This window comes from Plasmodium cynomolgi, chromosome 14, assembly GCF_000321355.1.
Source record: "Plasmodium cynomolgi strain B DNA, chromosome 14, whole genome shotgun sequence".
Lineage (NCBI taxonomy): Eukaryota > Apicomplexa > Aconoidasida > Haemosporida > Plasmodiidae > Plasmodium > Plasmodium cynomolgi.
Window position 1 is genome coordinate 1,871,619 of NC_020407.1, and position 22,947 is coordinate 1,894,565.

Consider the following 22,947-nt stretch of genomic DNA (forward strand, 5'->3'; position numbering starts at 1 on the left):
GAAGAGAAGAAAAAAAAAAAAAAAAAAAAAAAAAACAAGCGAGAGAGAGAAACAACTGCAGCTGCAGTTGCGTGGATAATCGCGACGGCTGCAGCTTGAACCCACCACGCTATCCATTGTGTCCCCCTTCTTTCTCTCCCCCCTTCAGCTGCATCGGAATTTCAAACATGGGTTTTCCCGCAGATGTTAAAAAGCTATCGAAGAAGATAAAGGAGACAAAGAACGACTATTCATTTTTCCTTTCTCTGTCCACCGCATTCGACCTGACACACTTTATCGAATCAATTTCGAAGACCGATTCTGAGTGTTTCCCCTTCGACTATGTCATCCGTGTGTCGGATCTCCCTCTGTCCACCGTTGCCGTTTGTTCCAAGCTTACGCATTTTTTAAATGACTAATTTTGCGTGAGGGGAGGGGTGCCCATCCCTTAGCAGAGTCTCTACAGGATGATCCGGCGGCGTGGAATATTATGCTCTCAGGGAGAATGCGGCCCATCTGAGGGGATTATACATACCTTCTGTCCCCTTGCTGCTCCTTTCCCATTTGTGTGTCGCGCTGTCAGGCCAGCCCGGTCAGTTAAAATTCTTCCGCTTCAGCTCCTCGAAGGGAGTTACACGACTAGCGATGTTGACTGCAGGGGTGGTGCACATATGTTGCATGTTTTCATGTGTGCTCATTTTTGTGCTCATTTTTGTGCTCATTTTTGCGCTCATTTTTGCGCTCACTTTTGCGCTCATTTTTGTGCACACTTTGGTGGGCCCCTTTTTTTTTCGTCATTTGTTACCCCCGAAGAGATGGTAGTCCTCCCCCGATTCCTCCTCCGAGCTGTCCGCCGGCGGGTCGTCCAAGTAGGCCTAAAGGAGAAACGCGGGCGTGGGTTATACATGATGTAGCGATGGGGTAGCGATGGGGTAACGTTGGGGGAGACGTGGCAGTGAGATGGTCCCCAAGTGTTACGCGGGTACACGTGCAAACCGTAAGCGGAGACCACAGAGCAGTGTGTCAAAGGAACGACATTAATGTGCCCCTATAGGTGCTCTCTTTTTATTTTCCTTCTTTTTTTCCTTTTTTTTTTACTTGGTCCCTCTGCAGACAGCCGAGCAAAAAATGGCTGACAATTTTGTTGTGGACGTCCAAAGGCAGATCAGCAAACTTCCCCGTGACAAAATTGATAAAGTTCTTTTTTTCCTCGTGGATGTAATTGGCTAGCTGGGAGATGCCGGTCCGTTCCTCCGCCCCTGTGAATGAGCAGTTTGGATAGCAGTTTGGAGTGAGTAGTTTGGAGTGAGCAGTTTGGAGTGAGCAGTTTGTAGAGCGATTCGAAACCCGTCGTGGGTCAGCAACGGTGACGGGAATATATGCCATGATGACACGCTTTGTTTTTCCCCATGGGTGCAAGCGGCATACCGAATAACTTGTGAGGGAGTTCCTCCTTGAGGGGGGCGCTCCTGTAACTGTTGAGGGGCTTATCCTTTGAGACTGTTTTATCTCGCTCGTGGTGGACTCCCTCCGTGAGTCTGTTGGGCGCGAGGTTGGCTGAAAGGGAGGGGAAATTGTGCAGGGTGCATGAGGAGGGAGATGCAAGTGGGCATTCAAATGGGCGCACACAGACAAACGGTGGAGAGCCGCTGTTCCACCCGCTGTGCTACTCCGCGCCGCTGCTCCACTCTTTGTGTTACTTCTAGCCTTCTGCAGCTGCCCCTTCAGGATGTCCTTCTTCCTCGTGAGGGCATCAATTTGGTGGCCCAGCTGTGACAGAGCATGGTGGTCCCGAGGGTTGGTTCTCCTCATGGAGTAATTCAGCGTATCAATTTCTCTTTGAATGGAGCAAATCTCCCTCTGTACAGTAATACGAGAAATAGGAACAGAATCCAAGCCTTTCTTGTTGCTAAAAATTTCATGAAAGCTTTGCTTCTTTTTCATTTCTACCAAGTCTGCAATTTGTTTGTCTGTATAACGAAAATTTTTTAAGTCTTCAATTTTCTCTCTCAAAAATTGATAGAAATTTTTTAAAATTTGTACATCTATGGAAAATAACTTAATGCAATTATATTCATCCACGGAGAATTTTTGATCACATATGTTATTCAGATCACATAGGAAGGTACTACCACCATGTGGGAGAGAAGGATTATCATGTGATGATAACTCATTTATTTGTAGCTTTTTATTTTTTATCATTCGGCTCTTTATTCGTGTGAAGAAGTGTGCATTTTCTATGTTCTCCAAATGAGCTAGTTCAAATTTCACGTTTGTGTGTCTATCGATACAGAAATAATTTTCGCTTTTTACAACGTTGGTTATGAAGAAAATATTTTTTTGATTATTTTGGTTTGTGTGTGCACTTGTTGTGTTGATGCCCCCCCCTTCTTCCTTCTCCTCCTTGGGGGCGTTCTTCCCACCAGCAGCGGTGCTCCCAAGGGGGGTGCTTCCCACAGGGTTACTCCCAAGGGGGTTACCTCCAAAGGGGATGCCTCCCACCGGGTTACTGCCAAAGGGGGTACCTCCCGCCGAGTCATTTTTGATCCTTTCCCCATTGGCAAGTCTAACCAGGAGACTCGCATCGTTAACTTTAATCAAGTGACCAATGACATGGTAAGCGAAATTAACATGCTCACTCATGTCCAGGAGAAAGGTTTTTTTTAATTGAAAATAAGTAATAATTTCGTATGTCATATATTTATACAGCTCTAGTTTAATTTTTTTTTCTTCCTTGTAAATTTGTATTAACTGTTCAGGTGTTTTTGTCTCCTTAGCAAATTGGTCTCCTTTCCCTCCTCCGTAATGATCACTTGCATCCTTCGAATCGTCGAAGAGTTTCTTCCCTTGATGGTGATCCTTTGTGACGCTCCTACTTCGTGTGCGGTCTTCCCGCTTCTTCTTCTTCTCCCCGCCTCGGCTGTCGCGGCTGTCGCGGCTGTCACGGCTGTAGCGGCTGCCACGGCTTCCACGACTGTCACCGCTATCACCGCTATCATCACAGTCGGGCCGCTTATCTCGTAGTGTTTGTTTACTCTCATACAAGTGGGACCCCTTCCTGAGCACTTTCTTTTTCTTGTTCCAGTCTTCTCTCCTCTCCTCCGACGTGGTCACATCGAAATTTTTGCTATCTCCCCCCTGTGTGTGTAGGGTTTCCTTTTTCTTCATTTTTTTTTTTACGCTCTTCTTTCTACGACAGGAGTGGTCTGACCTGGAGGAGTCCTCCGTCTCGCTGCACACTTTGCTCAAACGTCTACCCTTGACAGTATCCCCCTTTGTTCCACCCTTCACTGTAGCAGCTGGATAATCAAGCTTTTCGTTTTCTCTCTGTTTGGTGGTCTCCTTCTCCTGCATCTGTGAGAGAGAAGGATCCTTCCCTTTTCTGATCTCATCATGTGAGTCATTTCTGTGTAGATTTTTCTCCACAGTAGAACTCACAGTGGTACCTCCCCTTCCCGTTTTCAAATTTTGTTTATTTTGTTTTTTTCCTGTTGTTGCCATTTCTTTGGTAGACTTACCCAACACGTCCGCTTTCTCCATCAAAGGGGGAACAACTTTTTTCTTTGCCTTCCCCAGGGTGGCTTTACTACCTAGGGCAGTGCCAACTGATTTCCCTCCCTGCACCACATGGTTGGTGTCATCATCCTGATCTGTTTTTTCCGATTGTAACTGTGGCTTCACCTTTTTTAGGAGAATTCTTCGATGTTCCTTTATCATGTGTTCTTCATGCCTCTTCGCGAGGATTAGTTCTCTTTCGTATTCTGGGAGGTCCTCCAAGTCGCTCATTTCTTCTTGGCTATCCGAGTCATCATTGTCGGGATGGCCCTGGTCTAGGCCGCTTTCTCCGTAATTGCTTGTGCTGTGAGGTTCCCCACCCTTCTCGCTTCCCTCACTTTTTTGTCCTTCATCTTTTTTCCTTTTTTTTTTCTGAGAGCGTTTTTCCTTCTCCATAGTGGATTCATTCGGCGACCCTTCTACTCAGGGGAGGGGTCAGGAAAAACAAATCGTTTCGAGTTTTCACCCATGTGATGTTTTCAGCCTGGGGTTATTCTCTCCATGTGGTCGGTGGACAGTCGGTTGGACGGTCACTCCGTTGGGCTCTGCCAATCGGGGGGAAGTAGGCTGGGAGGAATGCAGCCTATCAAACAAGCCGCTCTCTTGATTTTGTATCCTTCACTTTAATTAACTTGGATATGCCTTCTTAATGCGACTCTCTCCCTACTGTGCCTCTAACAAGGTGAACCAGAGTCACGCAAAAAAAAAAAAAAAAGGCCAACGAAGCTCACCTCCACGCTCGATTCACCTCTTTGTGCTAACAGCTTAGGGCCCCGTCACGAATTGCATCGTCAAGCGGCAGTTGCCGTATCACCTTAATTAGGGAGAGTTCCAACGGGGGGGGGGTTTTTTTTTAAAAAGTTTCATCACAGCTGGTAATTATTTTATTTTATTTTATTTTATTTTTTTTTTTTCAGCTTATCTTTGCCGCAAAGAGGAGAAAAAAAAGTAAAGCGTTACGGTTTATAGTGGCAAAATGGGAAGGGTGACACCATGGGGGTATATAGTAGGACCGCCGTGTCATTTCCTCAGGGTCGTATTCGCTGCTAAACTGATGAGTTCTTTTTCCCCTTGTAGGAGTTCCGCCGATGTCTTCCAACCAATGAGTGGTAAAGCACAGGAGCGTGAGGACGAAGGAAAGGAGATGCACGTTGCGTGTCCCTTTGCGAAACATCCAAACCATTTTAAGGGAACACACTTTGCTAGTTAAACAAAAGGAGTAATTCGAATTAGGTCACCATGGGAGATGAACAACAACACATGCGGGGGCTGCGCGATGGCCACGACAAGGCAACTCGTTTGGCTTGCCTCCAAAAAGGCGTGAGCATGAAAAAAAAAAAAAAAAAAAAAAAAAATTCACGCCGAATGACAATAAATTTAACAAACAGCACCAACGTTTGTGGTGAAAAAGGAAAAAAAAAGAAAAAGGACACCGGGTGGGCAGCTATGGGTATGTGTGGTGTGGCATTTTTTCGCTTGTTAGGAAGACGTGGCAGATGGGCGGTGAGCGTGGTAAGCGTGGTAAGCGTGATAAGCGGCGTGGTCAGCAACTCGGTCACCCACCACTTCACTCGCCGCTTCGCTTCGCTCGGCGCCCCCCCCCTAGACGTAATACTTAACAATGTGGCTGGAGCGGAGAAGCGTCTTAAAGATGTTCACAAATTCGGTGCACTCGTCTGAGGCCTGTTCGGGGAGGCCCTGAGTGACGAGCTTGTGCCGCACGGCACTGAGGAGGGAATTATATTTGTCGTTCCACTTAGCGTCCTCTTTGGACTTTTCCTCCTCGGTAAGTTCGATAAGGCTGTATTCTTTTTTTTCTTCTTCGTCTTCCATTTTGAGCAATTCGACCACTTGGTCATGTTGGCCCTGTACGCAGTTTTCGTCATGCTGCCAGTTCCCGTCATGCTGACCGTTTTCGCCATGCTGACCGTTTTCGCCATGCTGCCAGTTTCCGCCATCCTGACCGTGCCGGTCCACCTCCCCCTTCCTATCGCCCTCCCCGTGCAGCAACCCGTTGTGGTTGTGCGCGTCGAGGAAGTGCGGGACCTTCTGACCGTTTGTCAATATGGAGAGCTGGGAAATCTGTAGTCTCTTCTGTAAAATATTATTAGACGTATTGAGCGGAAGCATCAAGGAGAGTATCATGAGGGATTTTATTAAAAAGGGATAGTTCTGTGGATACACAAGGTGGATCCTCTGTTTTGAAAAAATCGGAGACTCCAAAAGAAAAATTAAATTATCAAGCTGATGAAAAAAATCAGAGTTTAGATTCAATAACGACAAGTATGAGCAAATGAGGTAAGCCAATTTGTATTTCTGTAACCATAAAAGAAACGAAATGGCAGAGATTGGGTTCCTCAACCAAGCAATCAAAATGAGAGAGAATAACGAATACTGCTTCTTTAGAAAAAGGGCATTACGTAGGTACTTAGTCTCTTCTGATGTTAAAAGTACCCAACTTAAGACTTGAATAAATTTCGTGACAAAGGATATTTTTTCTTCACTAATTAGAGAGTAGGAGAGGTAGGCAAAAAATTTTTTGTTGTTCAGGCAGCGTGATATATGTTGGACAATGATTTTCCCCTTGTGCATTAGCAATTGGTCATCGTTTCGAAAGAGAGCAATCAAACCGTTACTCACTTGCTCGTAGAAATGAAATTTATTATCCACAGTGGAACACATGGCGGATAGAACCGTTAGGGAGAGCAGTACCACCTGCTTGTCATTGCTTCTGAGACACTTAAACACACACGTAATTATTTCATCGTACTGTTTCTTTATCACTTCGTTTTTATACATCAGAATTTCGATCAGCCATTGCAGGCAGATGATTACTGGGTAGATGCTCCGCTTATCCAGGTTGTCTTGAAAAATATCTTCCTCTAGATCCGAGGGGGGATCCGCGCGGCGCTTTGCAGCTCCCTTCTCGTTTGCACCACCGCGTAGGTTTGCACCACCGCGTAGGTTTGCACCACCGCGAAGGTTTGCTTCTCTCTCTAGGTGTGCCTCCCCCTCTAGGTTTGCTTCTCTCTCTGGGTGTGCTTCCCCCTCCGCGTCTGTACCCTCGCCTGAACCTCTAGCCGCACCTCTGACTGCACCCCTGACTGCACCCCTGACTGCTCCCCTGCCTGCGCCCTCCCCCTCGCTGGCGTACCCGTGGCGGCTCCCCCGCCTGGCGAGCTTCCTAATGTAGTATGCCTCCGTCTTGAGGGGATCCCGCAGCGGAATTTTCTTCCCCCTCAGTTCGCTCATCAACCTCTCGTGCTTCTGCAGGAACTTCGCGTTGTAGCTGTTGCGCCGGGGAGGGGCCTCCCCCTGCTGCTCCTCCTGCTGCTCCCCCAGGTGCTCCCCCTGCTTCTCCTCCTCCCTCTTCTGATGCTTCCCCCTCTGCTGTTCGTTCACCTCGATTGCTTCGCCATCGATGCCAATGGGGGGCGTGTCCGCCCGCGCCCCTTCTTGGCCACTCTCCGTCACAGGGACGCCCTCTTTGCTTCTCCCCTCGTCCGAGGAGCCCCCCTCCGGGTAAAACAGGTTGTACGACTCGTAGCTGAAGGAGTCGCTCCCTCCACCACGCGCGCCCTCTGGCAAGGGCGGTTCGTCTGCCCCGTCTGCCCCGTCTGCCCCGTCTGCCCCGTCTGCCTCGTCTGGCTCATCTGCATAATCTGCTGTATCTGCTTGATCTGCCTTATCTGCCTTATGTGGCTCGCCGGGCATGTTGGTCTCCCCCGATTCGCTCCTGCTCCGTTCGCACCTCGGTGGGCGTCTCCGGCGGGAGGGGTCCTTCCCTGGCTCGCTTCTCCCCCCCAGGGTGTGATCACTCCCTGGTTGGCTTCTCCTCTGCGGGGTGTGCTCAGCACTTCCCTTGGCGCGCCTGCTCACGTGGAGCGGTTTGCTCCTCCTATGGTTAATTTCTCGTGGTGAGTTTGCTTCGCTCGCGGGTTGGGCCTCCACAGAATACTTGGCTTCTTTCGTATGGTTGACTTCATTCCTCCCGGAGAGCTCGACCTTGCTGACAGTGCTGCAAATAATGGCACACACGAGTTTAGTCAAAAGAGGAGCGCACTTCATCTCAGAAAATTTAATAAAACTAATCAAAAGCTCGCTACACTTCCTAGCAGTGTAATGGATATCAAAATGCAGATGAGCTGTGCAGGCGATAATTCTTTTAATCAATTCACAAATGAAAAAATTATTTTTCTTTGCATTTCTATATATGTCATAAAAATGAACATTTAAAATTTGAATAAAATGATAAAGCCAAAGGAGACACTTATGTTTTATAATCGTATTTTTGTGATTACAAAACTCAATAAAAATAAAAGCAATATGTTTAAAAAATGACCTGACTTGTTCATAATTTGAAGTGATAATTTGATCTACATATAAATCAAGACATTGATTTGCTTGTCTTTGAATATCTCTATTTTGATCTGCCAACATAAAGAAGAGATCACTAATGAAGAAGTGAAAATATTCAAATAAATTTACCGTTTTGATATTTTGAAAGAGAAGTAGCCATGATAGGATGACTTGTCTCGCGTTTGAATTTTCTATCCCAATTCTTTCTTTCAAAATGAAAATAATTTTGTATATATTAAAAACATTATTGTATGAACAAGTCAGGTCTTTTAATAAATTATCAAGAAAGGCTCCTCCACTTTTTACATTTGGACAAGAATCGGAAAAGATACGAAAGAGGCAATCAAAAATATCTTCGATATGATAAAAAACTACACTTTTGGACACTTTGCAAAGATTGTACAAACTTTCACACACATAATATCTCACTTTGGAGTCAGGGTCACTTACACATGACACGATTAACTTCAAAATGGCTGAGAAGTAAAACTTTATTTGTGTATCTACAGTGATCGAGATGAAGGCCAAGGCTATGAGTCCTCCACACCTTTCCGCAGGGTTAATACTCTGAACAAATTTTTCCTTCAAAAAATTTATTATACTTATCACCTTTTTGTTTTGGTATTTATTGGCGATGTTCTCTATATCAGCGTCGTGTTCGTATAATACTTGGTTTACCTGACTAAGTTGGCTCAATCCGCTTGATTTGCCTGACTTGTTCATATATTTTTTTTTTCCATTTGGCTCATCTCTGAGGGTGTTATGGCGGACATTCCTCGATCATACTTGCCGTTAAACAGACCTGTTGACTTCCCGATTGCCGAGTCAATATAGCAGTTTTCTTGGTACTTCTCCAGGAGGAGTTTCTTGATAATTTCTGACCCCAGGAGGAGCTTCTCTTCGCTCGGTTCTTTCAGCAGGCTGTTCATCTTTTCCCTTTCTCCGTTTTTTTTTTCCCGATGGTTGTTGTCCTGTTCGATGTTCACCTCGTCGATCTTCTCCCCCTGCTCTGCACTCACTTCGTCGGTTCTCTTCCCTTGCTCTGCATTCACCTCGTCGGTTCTCTTCCCCTCTTCGGTGTAGTCCCTAAAGTAGTGTTCGCTGTTTACCACGTCCACCTCAGTCTTCGAATTCAACCCCTCAAATGAGTGCACATCCTTGTGTGCAAAGTTATTGTATTCATCTAATACACCTCCCTCTTTGTCACACTCGTTGAGTATGTAATCTACCTGCATCTGTTTATCTTCCTTTTCCTTTAGCAATAAGAGTTTCACCACTTCTGCAATTTCCTGTGCTCCTTTTTTTCTCTTTTCGTATGTTTTGTCTCCAAGCAATCTTTGGATATTCACGCTGATTATGTCCTCCTTAGCCTCATTTTTTTCGAGGCCCTTTATTAGACTGAGGAACATGGTTCGGTTTGGGTAGTTTCCCTACGGAGTACCTCCTCTGAGAGAGTACCTCCTCTGAGAGAGTGCCTCCTATGATAGAGTACCTCCTATGAGAGTGTCCCGCTGAGGAAATCACCCCCCTTGGAAGAGAGGCGCGCCAAATGGAGACTATACCTCTCTTTTGATGTTTTTGTAATCGCTCTCCAGGTGCGTTGTGGGATGCTCTCTATGGGGGGGGAGGGACATCCTGGGAGGAAAAACCACCTCCCACAAATTGAAAATGCATTCACGGGAGTTACGCAAAGGGGGTGGTCTTCCGGGTTGGTCATACGGTTTGTCATGCGGGTTTGTCATGCGGGTTGGTCAGGAAGAGAAAAACACACACTCCGACATTTGCAAAGTCCTAACGGAGGTGATTAATCCTGCGAAGACTCCACCTGCTTATTATGTCGCCTTCATATGTCATATCGCAGCAGGAAAGGAAAAAAAAAAAAAAAAAAAAAGTTGAAAAAGCAGAAAAAGTAGAAAAAGTAGAAAATGTGGAAAAAGTAGAAGACGTGGAAGAAGTGGAAAAAAAATTAAAGCAAAACTCGTATGGGGAAAATCTGCACCACAGGAATACGCACGATGCAAAAGTGGGAAGAAGATACTAAACGAAACAAAGTAGCAGCTAAAAATGAAGAAAAAAAATGACAATTAAGTTAGCGACTGACAAACGTTCGTTTTTGTACAGCCATGTGACGCTGAAACGGAGGTGATAATTTTTGTGTTCGTAACGTGGCAACATGAGGTAGCCACATGGCATGCTACGTAAAATGAAGAAAAAAGAAAAAAAATGCTTGGGGGAAACGCCCTGAGCTGCTATACTACCCCCTTCGCGAGAGTGACAACGTGAAAATTGCACACGTGGAAGTATCATGTAAAAACTTATGGGCTTTGCGTGTACAATGCACAGGCGGCGCCTCGACAGTCACCCGGTGGTAGCTCACAAATGTGCGTACCTCTGTGGGTGCACCTCTGTGGGCGCTTAAGCTTGGATCTGCCGAGGACACAAACCTGTACGGTGCTGCCTGAGGCGTGGCAATGGTTAAACAACTCGGCTGCGAAAACGGAAAGGAAGGAGACCACGTGTTGGAAGAAGACAGTTCACCAAGCCATTCGCTTCGACTATGAGCGACTGAAAAAGTGAAAGCAAGGGTTGGGTGTGGCGTTGGTTGAATGGGCATACGCATCCTAAGGGCAGCCTGCCGCGCACACCCACGGGGGATACACGCATCTTCTGCTTCGGCTTCGGCTTCTTCTGCTTTCCTGCGCTCTTCCCTTCTTCCTTACTTCCCTACTTCCCTCGTGTGCACATTCAATTCACTACCCTCGCGCAGGATCACGCACCGAGGGGTGGCGCGCGCCCCTTGCCACATATGTTAAGGGTGCCCCGACGGGCCATCACCGGCTCGTCATTTTTTTCACTCTGTACATGAGTTAGCAAGCGTTATGGGATGTTCGTAAGCATATAGGTAAAGATGTACGATAAAGGGGTTACTTTTTTTTTTTTTTTTTTTTTTTTTTTTTTTTTTTTTTTTTTTTTTTTTTTTTTTTTTTTTTTTGCCCATTGCATACACCAACTTAAACGCAGAAGTAAATAAAAAAAAAAAAAAAAAAAAAAAAACTCAATTTTGTATGCCTGCGAAATTGATAAGCTTTGTAAGAAAGTCACCCCCCATTGGAGAGGCACACCTCCAGCGAAGCACGAAGCGCGAAGTTCGTTGCGCAAGTCCGTCGGCTTGGACTGTATACCTGGGGGCTGCGTCCCATCGTGTTGTATGCCGCGACGGGAAAGGCGAAATTAACCGTGTAAGAAGCGGGCGGAGAGGCCAATCTGCAAAGGTGCAAAGGCGCAAAGCTGCAAAGCGGCAAAGCGGCAAAGCGGCAAAGCTGCGACGCGACGCGACGGAGAGGACAGCACGAATCGCCAAGGCGAGGTAACTTCCCTTGGGGGGTACACGAAGCAGCCGCTGAGAAAGCGCACACACCGTGCGTGCATCCATTTCTGCGCCGCGTCGTAGCTGAGTAGCGGTACCGGCAGGCGACCCCCTCAGCAACGGCGCTACCCATCGCAACTCGCCGCAGCTAACCATACCCTTCTCAATTTCACGAAACAAGTCACCGCCGTAGCTCATTATTATGCAACAGAAAAACCCTCCCCTGGTAGGTCCCATTCGCGTCTGCGCGAGCAAGAGTGCTAGCGTGAATACCCGCGCTAATTCTAATCCGGATGGTGCCGCGTTCCTGGCGGTGCGGACAACACTCACGATGCCGCGTTCCTGACGGTGCGGGCAACACTTACGATGCCGCTCCCCCCCCTGCAGAAAAAACAGCGAACGTACGAATCCGTTAACGTCGAGGAGATGGAAGGAAAAAGGGAAGCCCCCGAAGGATGCAACGTGGTGGGCAAGAAGGAGAACGAACAGATAGACGCAGATCTTTATTCAAGGCAGTTGGGAACCTACGGATTTGAATTAATGAATAAACTGATAAAACTGAACGTCCTCATCGTGAACGTGAAGAGTGTTGGTTTGGAATGTGCAAAGAACTTAATTTTATCGGGACCCAAGTCAGTGTGTATATACGATAATGACGTGTGCCAAGTATCCGACATAGGGGTGAATTTTTATGTAGACGAAGAAGATGTGGAGAAGAAAGTAACTCGAAGTGATGCAGTGATAAAGCAGTTGCAGGAATTGAATAGCTATGTACACATATACAACTACAAAGGAGAGTTGAACGAGGAGTTTCTCCAATCCTTTGATGTGGTTGTATGTTGCGATGTGAGTCACTCTCATTTAGTTAAGTATAGCAAAATGGTGAGAAGTATATCTCCTGCCAAAAAAATCGCCTTCCTATGCTGCAATATATATGGCTTGTGTGGGTACCTCTTTGTAGATTTTGGAAAAGGTTTCGTTTGTTACGATAAGGATGGGGAGAATACCAAATCGTGCAACATCAGTAAGATAAGCAAAGCCCCTGAGGGAGTGGTCTCTTTCGACTGTGATAAGGGTACCCCCTTCCAAAAAGGAGACTACGTCAAATTTAACAACGTAGAAGGGATGAGTCAAATTAATAACAAAATTTACAAGATAAAGGATATGCTCAAATATACCTTCACAATTGGGGATACGTCTCAGTTTGATGATTACTTAAAGGGGGGAGAGTGCACTCAGGTGAAGAGCCACCTCAGGATGGATTTCCAGCCGTATGATTTTATTTGCGGAGTGCCCTTGTCCTGGGAGGGGGCGCCGAGTGGGGCAGCGCCGAGTGGAGCAGCGCCGAGTGGAGCAGCGCCAAGTGGGGCAGCGCCAAGTGGGGTAACGCCAAGTGGAGCAGCGCCAAGTGTAGGAGCGCCAAGTGGGGTAACACCAACCGGGGGAGCGCCAACCGGGGGAGTGCCAACCGGGAGCCCCTTTACAACGTCGGACGGCGAAACGATCTACGAAGATGTACCGCCCCCCCAGTCCTTCCTCATTTCCGATTATGCCAAGTGTGACATGAGCAACCAGCTGCACTATGCTATCCAGGCATTGAAAAGGTACGAAGCAGAGAATAATAATATGTTACCACATAACTTTGAGGAGGAGGCCTTCGAGAAGGTATTTCAAATAGCGGTTCGATTGAACGAGGAGGATAAGCAAGTAAAGAGGACGTATGCTGTGGAGGAGGTGAAAAAAGATGTTGTGCTAAATGTGGCTAAGTATTGTACAGCTCATCTTGCACCAGTAGCCTCCTTCTTTGGAGGGTTACTAGCACAGGAGGTAATAAAATTTACAGGGAAGTATATGCCCATATATCAGCTACTCTATTTGGACTTTTTCGAATGCATTTCACTTGGCAAGGAAGGAGACACTGGTGTAAAAAATGATGATATTGCAAAGGAGAATAGCAAAAATGATAATATCATTACTGTGTTTGGGAAGGCCTTCCAAAAAAGACTTAACGAATTAAATGTATTTCTTGTAGGATCAGGAGCGTTAGGATGTGAGTATGCTAAGCTCTTTTCCCTATTAGATATGTGCTCAGTTAGGGAGAGTGGGAAGCTTACCATTACAGATAATGATAACATAGAAGTGTCGAATCTGAATAGACAGTTCCTTTTTAGGAGAGAAAATGTTGGAAAATCGAAATCGCTAGTTGCATCTGAGATTATAAAGAAGAAGAACCCAAATATGAATGTAGAATCGCTTGAAACCAAAGTTGGAACAGAGAATGAACATCTATTTAACGAAAAATTTTGGACGAAACAAAATATGATAGTGAATGCTTTGGATAATATTCAAGCGAGACAATACGTAGATAATAAATGTGTTTGGTATTCTAAACCCTTGTTTGAATCAGGTACTTTAGGAACGAAGGGAAATGTGCAAATAATTCTGCCCTTCCTGACTCAGTCATATAATGATAGTTATGACCCTCCTGAAGATTCCATCCCATTGTGCACACTGAAGCACTTCCCCTACGATATTATACACACGATTGAATACGCGAGAGATATATTTCAAGGTCTGTTTTACAACACACCTCTAAGTCTGCAAGAATTTTTAAAGGACAAAAAGGAATATGTGAAAAAAGTGGAAGAAGAAGGGAATAATGCATCTCTCTTAGAAACTATGCATAATGTTTTGACTACACTGAGGGAGGTCTCCAAAGAATCCAATTTTAAATTTTGTATAAAAAAAGCAGTAGATTTATTCTACACCAATTTTATTAACCAAATTAATCAGCTGTTATACTCCTTCCCATTAGATTACAAATTAGCCAGTGGGGAGTTCTTTTGGGTTGGTCAAAAGAAACCACCACAAGTTATTCCCTTCGATATAAACAACGAATTTGTAAAAGAATTCCTTTTCTCCACATCTAATCTATTTGCACAGGTTTATAATATCCCACAATGTTATGATATGAAATATATCTTAGATGTAGCTAGCCAAATTGAAGTCAAACCATTTCAACCAAAAAAAGTGAAAGTAAAAATGGATGAAAAAAATCTTAACAATATTTCTATCTCCTTCGTAGATGATGAAAAAATGATTCAGGATTTTTGCAAAGAGTTACTAAACATAGAATGTGATCACGTGAAAGTATCTCCAATCGAATTTGATAAAGATGAAGAGACTAATATGCATGTAAATTTTATTTATTCCTTTGCTAATCTGAGAGCTATTAATTACAAAATTGAGACTTGTGATAAACTGAAGGCTAAGATAGTTGCAGGGAAAATCATCCCTGCGTTGGCTACCACCACATCTATTATTACTGGCTTGGTCGGAATTGAACTACTAAAGTATGTGAATTACTGTAACTACTTAGAGACGTATGTGAAATCCACAGAGGAGAAGAAGAAGGAGATGAAGGACTTGCTTTCTTATTTTAAAAACGCTTTTATTAACTCTGCTTTGCCGCTGTTCCTGTTCTCGGAGCCCATGCCCCCTATCAGGATGCGCGACAAGGAGTACGACGAGCTCATGAAGGGCCCCGTCAGGGCCATCCCCAACGGATTCACCTCCTGGGACAAAATACAAATCCAGATAGGTACGCGCCAGCGGTAGGGCGGTCCAGCGGTAGGGCGGTAGAGCGGTGCATTATACCGGCGTGCCCTTTCCTCTTTCTGTTTCCCCGCCCCGCGGCCCCGCCACCAACCGGGTTACCCCAACCGGGTCACCCCTAACCGCCTTATAACAAATCGCATTACCACCAACCGCTTCACCCCTAACCGCCTCATAACCAACCGCTCCCCCCCCGCAGCGAACGGAACCATCAAGAACCTGATCGACCACATAAACGAGCAGTTCAGCATCGAAGTGAACCTGATTTCCGTGGGAAACGCGTGTCTGTACAACTGCTACCTGCCCGCGCACAACAAGGAGCGCCTCAACAGGCCCATCCACGAACTCTACTCCGAGATCACCAAGCAGAAGTTGCTCGATGACAAGAACTACATCGTGGTGGAGGCCAGCTGCAGTGACCAGGACCTCGTGGATGTCCTCATACCGTCTATTAAATTTATCTACAAGTGAGAGGAGGGGATCCCGTGGGAGGGTTCAAAAGTGAGAAGTCCACACGGGGAAGGCGAAAAGCAGGGGGTCACAGCTGCACGTTTGTCCGGATGGTGTGAGGAGAGAGGGATAGGGGGCGAGCGGGATAGGGGGAGAGAGGGATCGGGGGAGAGCTGGATAGCTGGATAGCTGGATAGCTGGATAGCTGGAGTGCTGTCCACACCCCTCCCCCTGGCTTCGCTGCCGCGACCCGCCACCCCTCCGTGTGCACGCATCTTCTTGCGCGTTGGACGCAGCGACGTGATGGCGGGTCCATTGTGCCTGACTCGCTAACAGGGTACACGCGCTATTATAATGTATGAAATTTTTTTGCTGACGCCCATGAGCGGGTCAGCATGTTTTGGGAACGTTTCACGAATGGCTCACCAAAGGGGTGGGGCAAACAAAAAAAAAAAAGAAAAAAACACGACAAGGCAAGAAGCGCATACAGACGCAGGCGTGGTGCGTTCTTGCCAACTCAGCCGGGAACGGTGGAGTGAAAAAAAAAAAAATAGATAACAAATATTAAAAAAATTGCGAAAAAGTAGCGAAAAAGCAGCAAACAAATAGCGAACAAATAAACATATAATTTTATAAACGAATTAAGCAGAGATCGCCGCGCGCGCCGCTCCTGCAGCTCACGCAGCACATGCCACTCACGCCGCTCACTTGGCTCACTTCGCACGGGCCTCAGAATTTCCCCCTGAAGTGAACCAACTTGAAGTCCCTGCTGCCCTTGAGCGAGTTGTATATGCCAAAGAGGGTCGCCATGTCGCGGAACCCTGCGGCCTCGATCATTATGTCCAGGACCAAATCGATCGTATTGTTCACAACAGTTTCGCAGTACAGTTCCACGTCCCCCGGGGGGGACGAAGAGGAGCCGCTCCCATCTAAACCGCTACACTCGGCAGCGTGAAACACGTTCGTGCGTGGAGTCACCGCGTCATCGTGAAGGGCGTCCTTAGGAACGTCCACATTGGTCTTCAGCAAGTGAAAGTTGTGGTGTATGCTCTTACTCCAGCGAATATAGTTGGAGACAAACGTTTTGAGGTTACCGAGGTAGCTAACCAGTTGTGCCTTTCTCTTACCTCCTATTTGGACTTTCTCCCGAGTGGTCCGCGTGATGGGTGCATCGGGAATGCTTGCTGTGCTTGTCTTACTTGGTGTGGTGTGGGAGTTCTGCGGGATGTCTGCCTGGTTCTCCTCCATGGGAAGCGCATCAAATATGCGAAAGCCACGTTTCTCAAAGAGACGGACAAGCTCATCATTTGAGAAGCCCATTTTGCTGAAGATGAGGCGGTAGGTCTGCTTCAGGAGTTTCTTTTCTTCTACCACCTCAGGGTTATGCAACTTGAGAAGATAAAAAAATCGAACCCACAATAAGTCATCCTCACAAGGGTGTCTCTTCACCAGTTTATCTTTCTCATACAGTTGAAGATACTCCTTGGATAAAATTCGATGAAATCTTTTTCCCCCCCTGGAGGTAAACCTAGAGGTATAAACGTACCTATACAGTAGTTCATTCTCATCCTTATAATTGGCTGCTTTAAAAATTTTTATTAACACATTAGAAANGTCTTGTGGTTTTAAAGCTAAATAAAAATACATCAGCTTGGCTTTCAGTTTCTCTGATAGTTGCTCAAATGTGGAGTATTTAATTAGGTTATATTTTGGGTCATATATTTTGGATAGATATTCAATTTTTAAAAAATCAAGAATGTATCTTTTTCTTACTTCCACAGGGATGCATAATTTTAAGCTCCTCAAATATTTGATGAGAAAAATTCTCAATACCTTTAATCCTAGGACACAATAAATTTTGAACTTATTATGTCTGATAACATCATCTGTTACATTTAATGTATGTTGTGTTGTCGCGAATGGGATGTTCTCATGGTCATATGTGTACAGGTTTGTGAATAGTTTGTTCAGGTTTACACAGACATCTTTAAATAACAGATGGGGAGATACTTGTAGGAAATTTCCCAACCTCACCATAATTTCGTTGCATTCTTCTTCAAAGTTAAACGTCAGGTGTTGCATCATTTCGGCGGAGCTGGTGATCAGTGCCCCTTCTGTGTTGACTCCGCGATGGATATCACTAGCCGAGGTGCTCATCACTTCAGCTGCGTTACAATGGGTTGGTACTTCACAGGGGGATTTCTTCTCCCTTCTTCCGTTTTTTCTGTCTGCACGCCTCCTAACAGTGTAATTACTCCTCACGAAGGTTAAAGCCCGTTTTGTCTTTTCTCTTCCTTTTTGGTCCTCCCACTGGGGGGAGAAGGACTTTCCGTTTTTACCCCCCCTTGAACGCGGCTTTGAAATTTCCGTCTCGCCTCCCATTTTTGCGGACATATTTATCACGTGAGGGAGGTGACACTTGGCCACCATGCACTGGTTCATTTGGACGAGGAAGGAAATTAAAATGAACGAGATAAGGATGAATTTGTTTGACTTCCTTTGGTTATTTTTCAGCATTTTTTGTGTGTTCCCTTGGGGAGGGGCCACTCAACGGGGACAGCGTTGGTTGCTTGGCAGTTGGCTGCGGTGTGGTGTGGTGTGTGGGGGTGTTTTCTGGTATATTTTGTATTTTTTTGTTTTTTTTGTATTTTTTTTTCCTCTTTTCCTCTTTTCCTCTTTTCCTCTTGAGGCAACTCCCTTTCCTTCACACTTCACTCACGCTGTAAATGCTGCACACTAGTTGCCTCCCATCTTTTGGCGTCCACTGTTGCAATGCTTCTAGTCTCCCGGGACACTGCGCAAAAATTATCTACACAATTTTTTCAATTTCCCTGGGACAACTTCACCTAGTTGGGCGACTTTCGCCTGTTCTCATTGTTTTCATTTTTTTTTTCGTTGACTGCTCATGTGGCAAAAGTGTATGAACATGTGCAGGTGATTTTTCCCTCTTTCGGTAGCCACAGGTGGAAGGGAATAAACTTAGCAATAAGTGGAAAACAAACCCGGTTAAAATAGGCCAAGCGGAGTGCCTCAAAGGAATGGAGATTTATGTTACTGCTGCGAATGGGGAAAACTCTCCTCACGAGCGCAACAGGGTTGACATAATAAAAGCGAAATGTGAAGTGTGAAAAAATGGCTACTTGGTACATTTTTTTTTTTTTTTTTTTTTTGGGGGGGGGGCCCATTTTTACCTGACTCGTCAATAATTTTCATTTTGGCTAGCCCATCAATCAAGGCAAAAAGTGTTCCAACCGTGACAGAAAGGGGGCGGCGTGAATGGCCAAAACGTGTATTCTACTTCGCCGATTGGGAGTTCCCCATTCTTCTTTCTTTTACCGAAACGGTTTGCACATCGGGTAAGCGAAGCCACGACAAGTTAATCACAAAAAAAATTGCGAACAAATTTTTAAAGGCTTCTAACGTAAGTAACGTTGACGACTGAGTTGATACCACCTCCTAGTTAACTTACTTTTGCAAATATTGCGTGGGGTTAAAACAAAAAAAAAGTAATGATACGAATGGGGAAGATGCATCAACTGGAATGGAGAACAAAGGCAGAAGTCGTCTCTTCACGTCCGTATGCAATCCCCTCTTCGCAAAAAAAAAAAAAAAAAATGCATCCCTGCATTTACACACTGGACGGTGAATTAGCACGCCACCCCAAAAGAGCAACTGTTGAGAACGTGTCAACTATACTCGATCGGTACGAAAAAATGTAGAGCAATTTTTAAAAGCATGAGAGGGTGGACAGGGCACAATGCTGTGTAGTCCACTTTATTGCCAAGATATAACGTCGATTTCTTCACCCCCAGAAGGGCTACGCCTCAAAGGTCAGACTCTCACTAAACCGTTCTAGCTCCCTCAGCTTGTCGTCCTCCGTTGCGAAAGAATATAAATTTTTTTTTCGCCCCGTCCAACTGAGTAACGTTAAGTGCCTACCCTTGGAGTCTCTTAATGACAACAATTTGTTCCATTCCAATTTCGATTTGTTTAAAAAGACCTGATTTCTGATGAGGACGTACACTCCCTTCCAGTCACTTTTTGAGCTTAGCATCTGCTCGAACTGCTCGTACAGGGTGAAGGTTTTTTTGTTGACTCCGAGTTCCTGCGGGGGGGAAGTAAGGCGTGGTGGGTGCAAAATGGCTCCGCGTGAAGTGGCTCCACGTGAAGTGTCTCCGCCGCACAGCTCGGCGTGGAATGAAAAAGAAAGCAAAAGGACAAGCAGAACACAGTGAGGGGGGTACACAGAAAAGTGACATGGCTCTTTTCTCCCCCACTTACCTTCACAAAACTGAAGTGCGGAATTTTTGTTATAATTATCGCGTCCTTTACAAACGGGGCGACGTTGAAAAAGTGGGCCTTGTGAAAGGATACGTCCAAGGGGAACTCCAAGTTGTACTTTCGGTCCTCCGCGGTGGATACAGACGTGGTGTGCAAGTCGGGGGCGGTTATTACCGATGAGGTTGCTTCCGGTGAGGCTGCTTCCGGTGAGGTTGCTTCCGGTGAGGCCGCTTCCGATGAGGCCGCTTCCGGTGAGGCCGCTTCCGATGAGGCTGCTTCCGATGAGGCCGCTTCCGATGAGGCTGCTTCCGTTGGGGCTGCTTCCCCTTCCGCCTCCGTCGGGGTGCCGCTTCGGGGTAATCTCCCCCTTGGAGTCTCCTCCAACCTGCGCAGCGCGTCCATATCTCGCACGTAACTCCGCTCTGCCGCTTCATCAAAGGGAGGTGCGCAACTCTCACCCGTCACGTCCATCTCGCCGTCCTCTTCCTCCTGCTCCCCCTCATGTTCACCCATCACATGGTCCCTCAGCGCGCCACCTAAAAATGAATTTCTACTCAAGTAACTTCCACGGGAAGAAGTAGAGCAATCCGCTTCATTCGTAGAACTGCCCCGATAGGCATACCTTTTATTTTGCTGCACTTTCTCAAAAATGTGTTTATAGTACAATGCGTACCTGACTAGGTTCTTTTTACATTGGGCAATCATAATGCTCCGACTGTCGGTACCGATTAACTGCACCTGGTGGTTCTGTGCACCATCTGGGTTGTCCAAAACGTATCGATAAATGCGTAGAAACTCTTGGTGGTCATGTATTTTCAAATTCATGAAAGGTAAAATTTGTTGTTCGCTGTAAATTGGAATGCGAAGAAAATAAAACAACAGCTCGAAGATGATGTTGCCATTGGAGCAGAAGGGGTCCCAAATGAGTTTTACATGCTTCTGATTCTTTAGACATTTTTGAACAGCTAGCGAATATATACAGCTAGCTGCGTCGTAGCAGTCGTCACTTAAAAAGAAATTGTTATTCTGGTGGTTCATCCTCTTTATTTCCATGTCGCGCAGGTAGTTCAGCACACGTTCGTTGTCGGTTTGTGGCATGTCGAGTGGCATGTCGAGTGCACTGCTTGTTTTTGCTTCAGTGCGATGGTTCTGATTTTCCCCTTTGTCTTTCTCCACGTTGTGCGTTACCGCGTCGGGGGTATCCTCTCTCCTGGGTGTTTCCTCACGAGCGCATTTTTCCCCTGCGGGTAGGCCAGTTCCACCCCCCCTTACAATTTCTTCCTTATTGGAAAGGTCGCCCACGTAGGGACTATCATTACTTCCATTGGGATGACTGTTAATGTGCCACTTCTCCCGTGGTGGTGCTACCTCTTTGGCAGTGGTCAGACGCTCTGGTGAATCCCTCTTAAGGGAATGCCCAAAATAGTTGTACTTATAATAGTGATGCCTCTCCTCCCCAGAGGGGCCATTTTCATTTTCTTCACTTAATTGAATTTTTTTTTTTCCTCAAATATGGACCAAAATGGAACGTTCTCCGTGACGATACTCTTAATTTTTCCATCACCGATATGAAAGTCGTTATTGAACAGCGAATGGAAATTCAGATTGTCGCATTTGTCATAGTTAGCCACACGGTCTAGCTGGTCCACATGACAGTATTGATAAAATCGAGGAGACAATTTGCCCGTAAATTTGAGATCCACATTACATAGGTTATCTTCAATATGAACAGCTAATAAATTCCATTTGTTATTTTTTATCCTTTGGTTTGTGTTTTCCACATTCGTTTCGTGTGTGTGTTCACCCGGAGGGGGGTGGTCCAATAGGGGGGTTATGAGACATGCGTCTGTCGATGGAGAGCTCTGTGCTGTGATGTTCCCCCCTGCGATGTGACTCCCTCTGTATGACCTAACGAACTCATTTAATCGACCACGTACAGCACGTCCAATGTCGGCAACGTCAAAGAGCTTTGACTTTCGCGAAGTGACCTTCAAAGGGATGTCTTCCAAATGGTTTGGGGAAATGTAGGTATCCCAAGGGACCCTTCTGATAATATCCTCCAGGGAGGCCAAGGAAGTACAGGAGGCATTCTTCGAAACGTTCAGCCATATGCTTTCGACATAACCACATTTTAATGATAGCAAATAAATGAGCGAAGGAGAGCATTTAATTTGTACCCCTCCACTGCATTTGCCTAATCGAACTAAATGCTTTTCTTTTTTGCTTTTTTCCTTTTTTTGTTCCGCGACGTTCTTTTTCTGCGCTTGATATATTGTTACCTCCTTCACGTAGCGCTGCTTGATATCTTTGATCAGCGTGGCCTCCCCTCCCTTCCTCACACAGATGAAAAAGTTGTACACGCTCAGGTACCTCCTTTGGGCGCACAGCCCGAGCGCGGCGCCCTTCATTGTGCTGCGTGCTGTCAAAGGGTGAAGCGGCGAAGGGGTGAAGAGGCGAAGGGGCGAAGAGGCGAAGCAACGTAGTGTGACGCGGAACAACATCCCGCGTAGGGCCTCTCTTTGCTGCGCTGCGCTGGATGGAAAACCAGATCGATTTGCCTGATCGATGCGCCTTCTCGTCGCTCTTTCGTTCTTCCGCGTTTACTACCCCTCCTCCATTGTGGTTTTTTTTTTTTTTTTTTGGCTAGCTACAGATCAGAGCGGTGGAATGACACCCATTTTTGCGAAGCCTTTTTCACACGTCACACATCAGGTGGAAGCGGAACAGATATAGCTGATGAAACGGGATTTCCTGGTAACCCCACGACAGACCATTCACTCCTTGATTAACCTCAAAAATGCGACAACACAGGGAATAATCATTAACGCTGGGGGGGGAGAAGTGGCACCCCCCTCTCAACACCTTTTTTTTTGAAAACATAAAAGGGGTACATATTTTTACCTGACCTGTTCATAATTTTTATTCGCATATGTGCCTTTTGCCTACAATGTAAAGTATGTCCCAGGGGGGGGAAAAGGGGGGAAATTCGAACGGCAAGTGGAAGTGGTGAAGGGCAAACCAATACAGCATGACGCGAAAACAAACCTCGCACGATTACACAGAACGAATTACGCATGATGACCTGCCAAAACGATGTAACTACTTTATCGCACGTGCCCAATGTGTTGTGCCTCGCCCACACAGGGATACTTCCCCAGTGTGGCAAAAAAAAAAAAAAAAAGAAAGAAAAGTGACGCGCGTTTCCATCCCTGAGCTATTCATTTGAGGTGGGACGCACAGAGACTTCAATTTCACGCCGCGTCAAGCACAACTCGCACATTTTTTTTTTTTTTCTTGCAAAGGGGCACATTACATACACTACTCGCTGGAAGATGGTAGGA

The 22,947-nt window shown here is 45.9% G+C and overlaps 6 protein-coding genes across 6 annotated transcripts in view; 2 read left to right on the plus strand and 4 right to left on the minus strand.

Annotated features, from left to right (window-relative positions):
* Window positions 1-398, plus strand: part of PCYB_145120 (ribosome biogenesis protein) — a gene marked incomplete at both ends in the record, with an annotated part of 1,862 nt that extends 1,464 nt beyond the window's left edge. The window contains one exon of the mRNA XM_004224983.1: window positions 294-398. Within this exon, the coding sequence (XP_004225031.1) occupies window positions 294-398 (105 nt within the window). The remainder of the gene's footprint in view (window positions 1-293) is intronic.
* Window positions 399-773: 375 nt separating this feature from the next.
* Window positions 774-3,930, minus strand: PCYB_145130 (hypothetical protein; the record flags this gene model as incomplete). The annotated part of the gene is made up of 3 exons (XM_004224984.1): window positions 774-854; window positions 1,609-2,459; window positions 3,570-3,930. The coding sequence occupies 3 exons, from the start codon at window positions 3,928-3,930 to the stop codon at window positions 774-776; spliced, it is 1,293 nt and encodes a 430-aa protein (XP_004225032.1).
* Window positions 3,931-5,649: 1,719 nt separating this feature from the next.
* Window positions 5,650-9,302, minus strand: PCYB_145140 (hypothetical protein; the record flags this gene model as incomplete). The annotated part of the gene is made up of 3 exons (XM_004224985.1): window positions 5,650-6,273; window positions 7,765-8,644; window positions 9,103-9,302. Coding segments are annotated over 3 exons (1,704 nt in total), but the record flags the coding sequence as incomplete, so codon positions are not given.
* Window positions 9,303-11,686: 2,384 nt separating this feature from the next.
* On the plus strand, window positions 11,687-15,346 carry PCYB_145150 (ubiquitin-activating enzyme e1; the record flags this gene model as incomplete). The annotated part of the gene is made up of 2 exons (XM_004224986.1): window positions 11,687-14,861; window positions 15,075-15,346. The coding sequence occupies 2 exons, from the start codon at window positions 11,687-11,689 to the stop codon at window positions 15,344-15,346; spliced, it is 3,447 nt and encodes a 1,148-aa protein (XP_004225034.1).
* A 708-nt stretch (window positions 15,347-16,054) lies between these two features.
* Window positions 16,055-17,842, minus strand: PCYB_145160 (hypothetical protein; the record flags this gene model as incomplete). Its single annotated transcript, XM_004224987.1, has 2 exons — window positions 16,055-17,484; window positions 17,581-17,842. The coding sequence occupies 2 exons, from the start codon at window positions 17,840-17,842 to the stop codon at window positions 16,055-16,057; spliced, it is 1,692 nt and encodes a 563-aa protein (XP_004225035.1).
* A 1,300-nt stretch (window positions 17,843-19,142) lies between these two features.
* Window positions 19,143-22,014, minus strand: PCYB_145170 (hypothetical protein; the record flags this gene model as incomplete). Its single annotated transcript, XM_004224988.1, has 3 exons — window positions 19,143-19,430; window positions 20,246-21,111; window positions 21,153-22,014. The coding sequence occupies 3 exons, from the start codon at window positions 22,012-22,014 to the stop codon at window positions 19,143-19,145; spliced, it is 2,016 nt and encodes a 671-aa protein (XP_004225036.1).
* Between the last annotated feature and the right edge of the window lie 933 nt (window positions 22,015-22,947).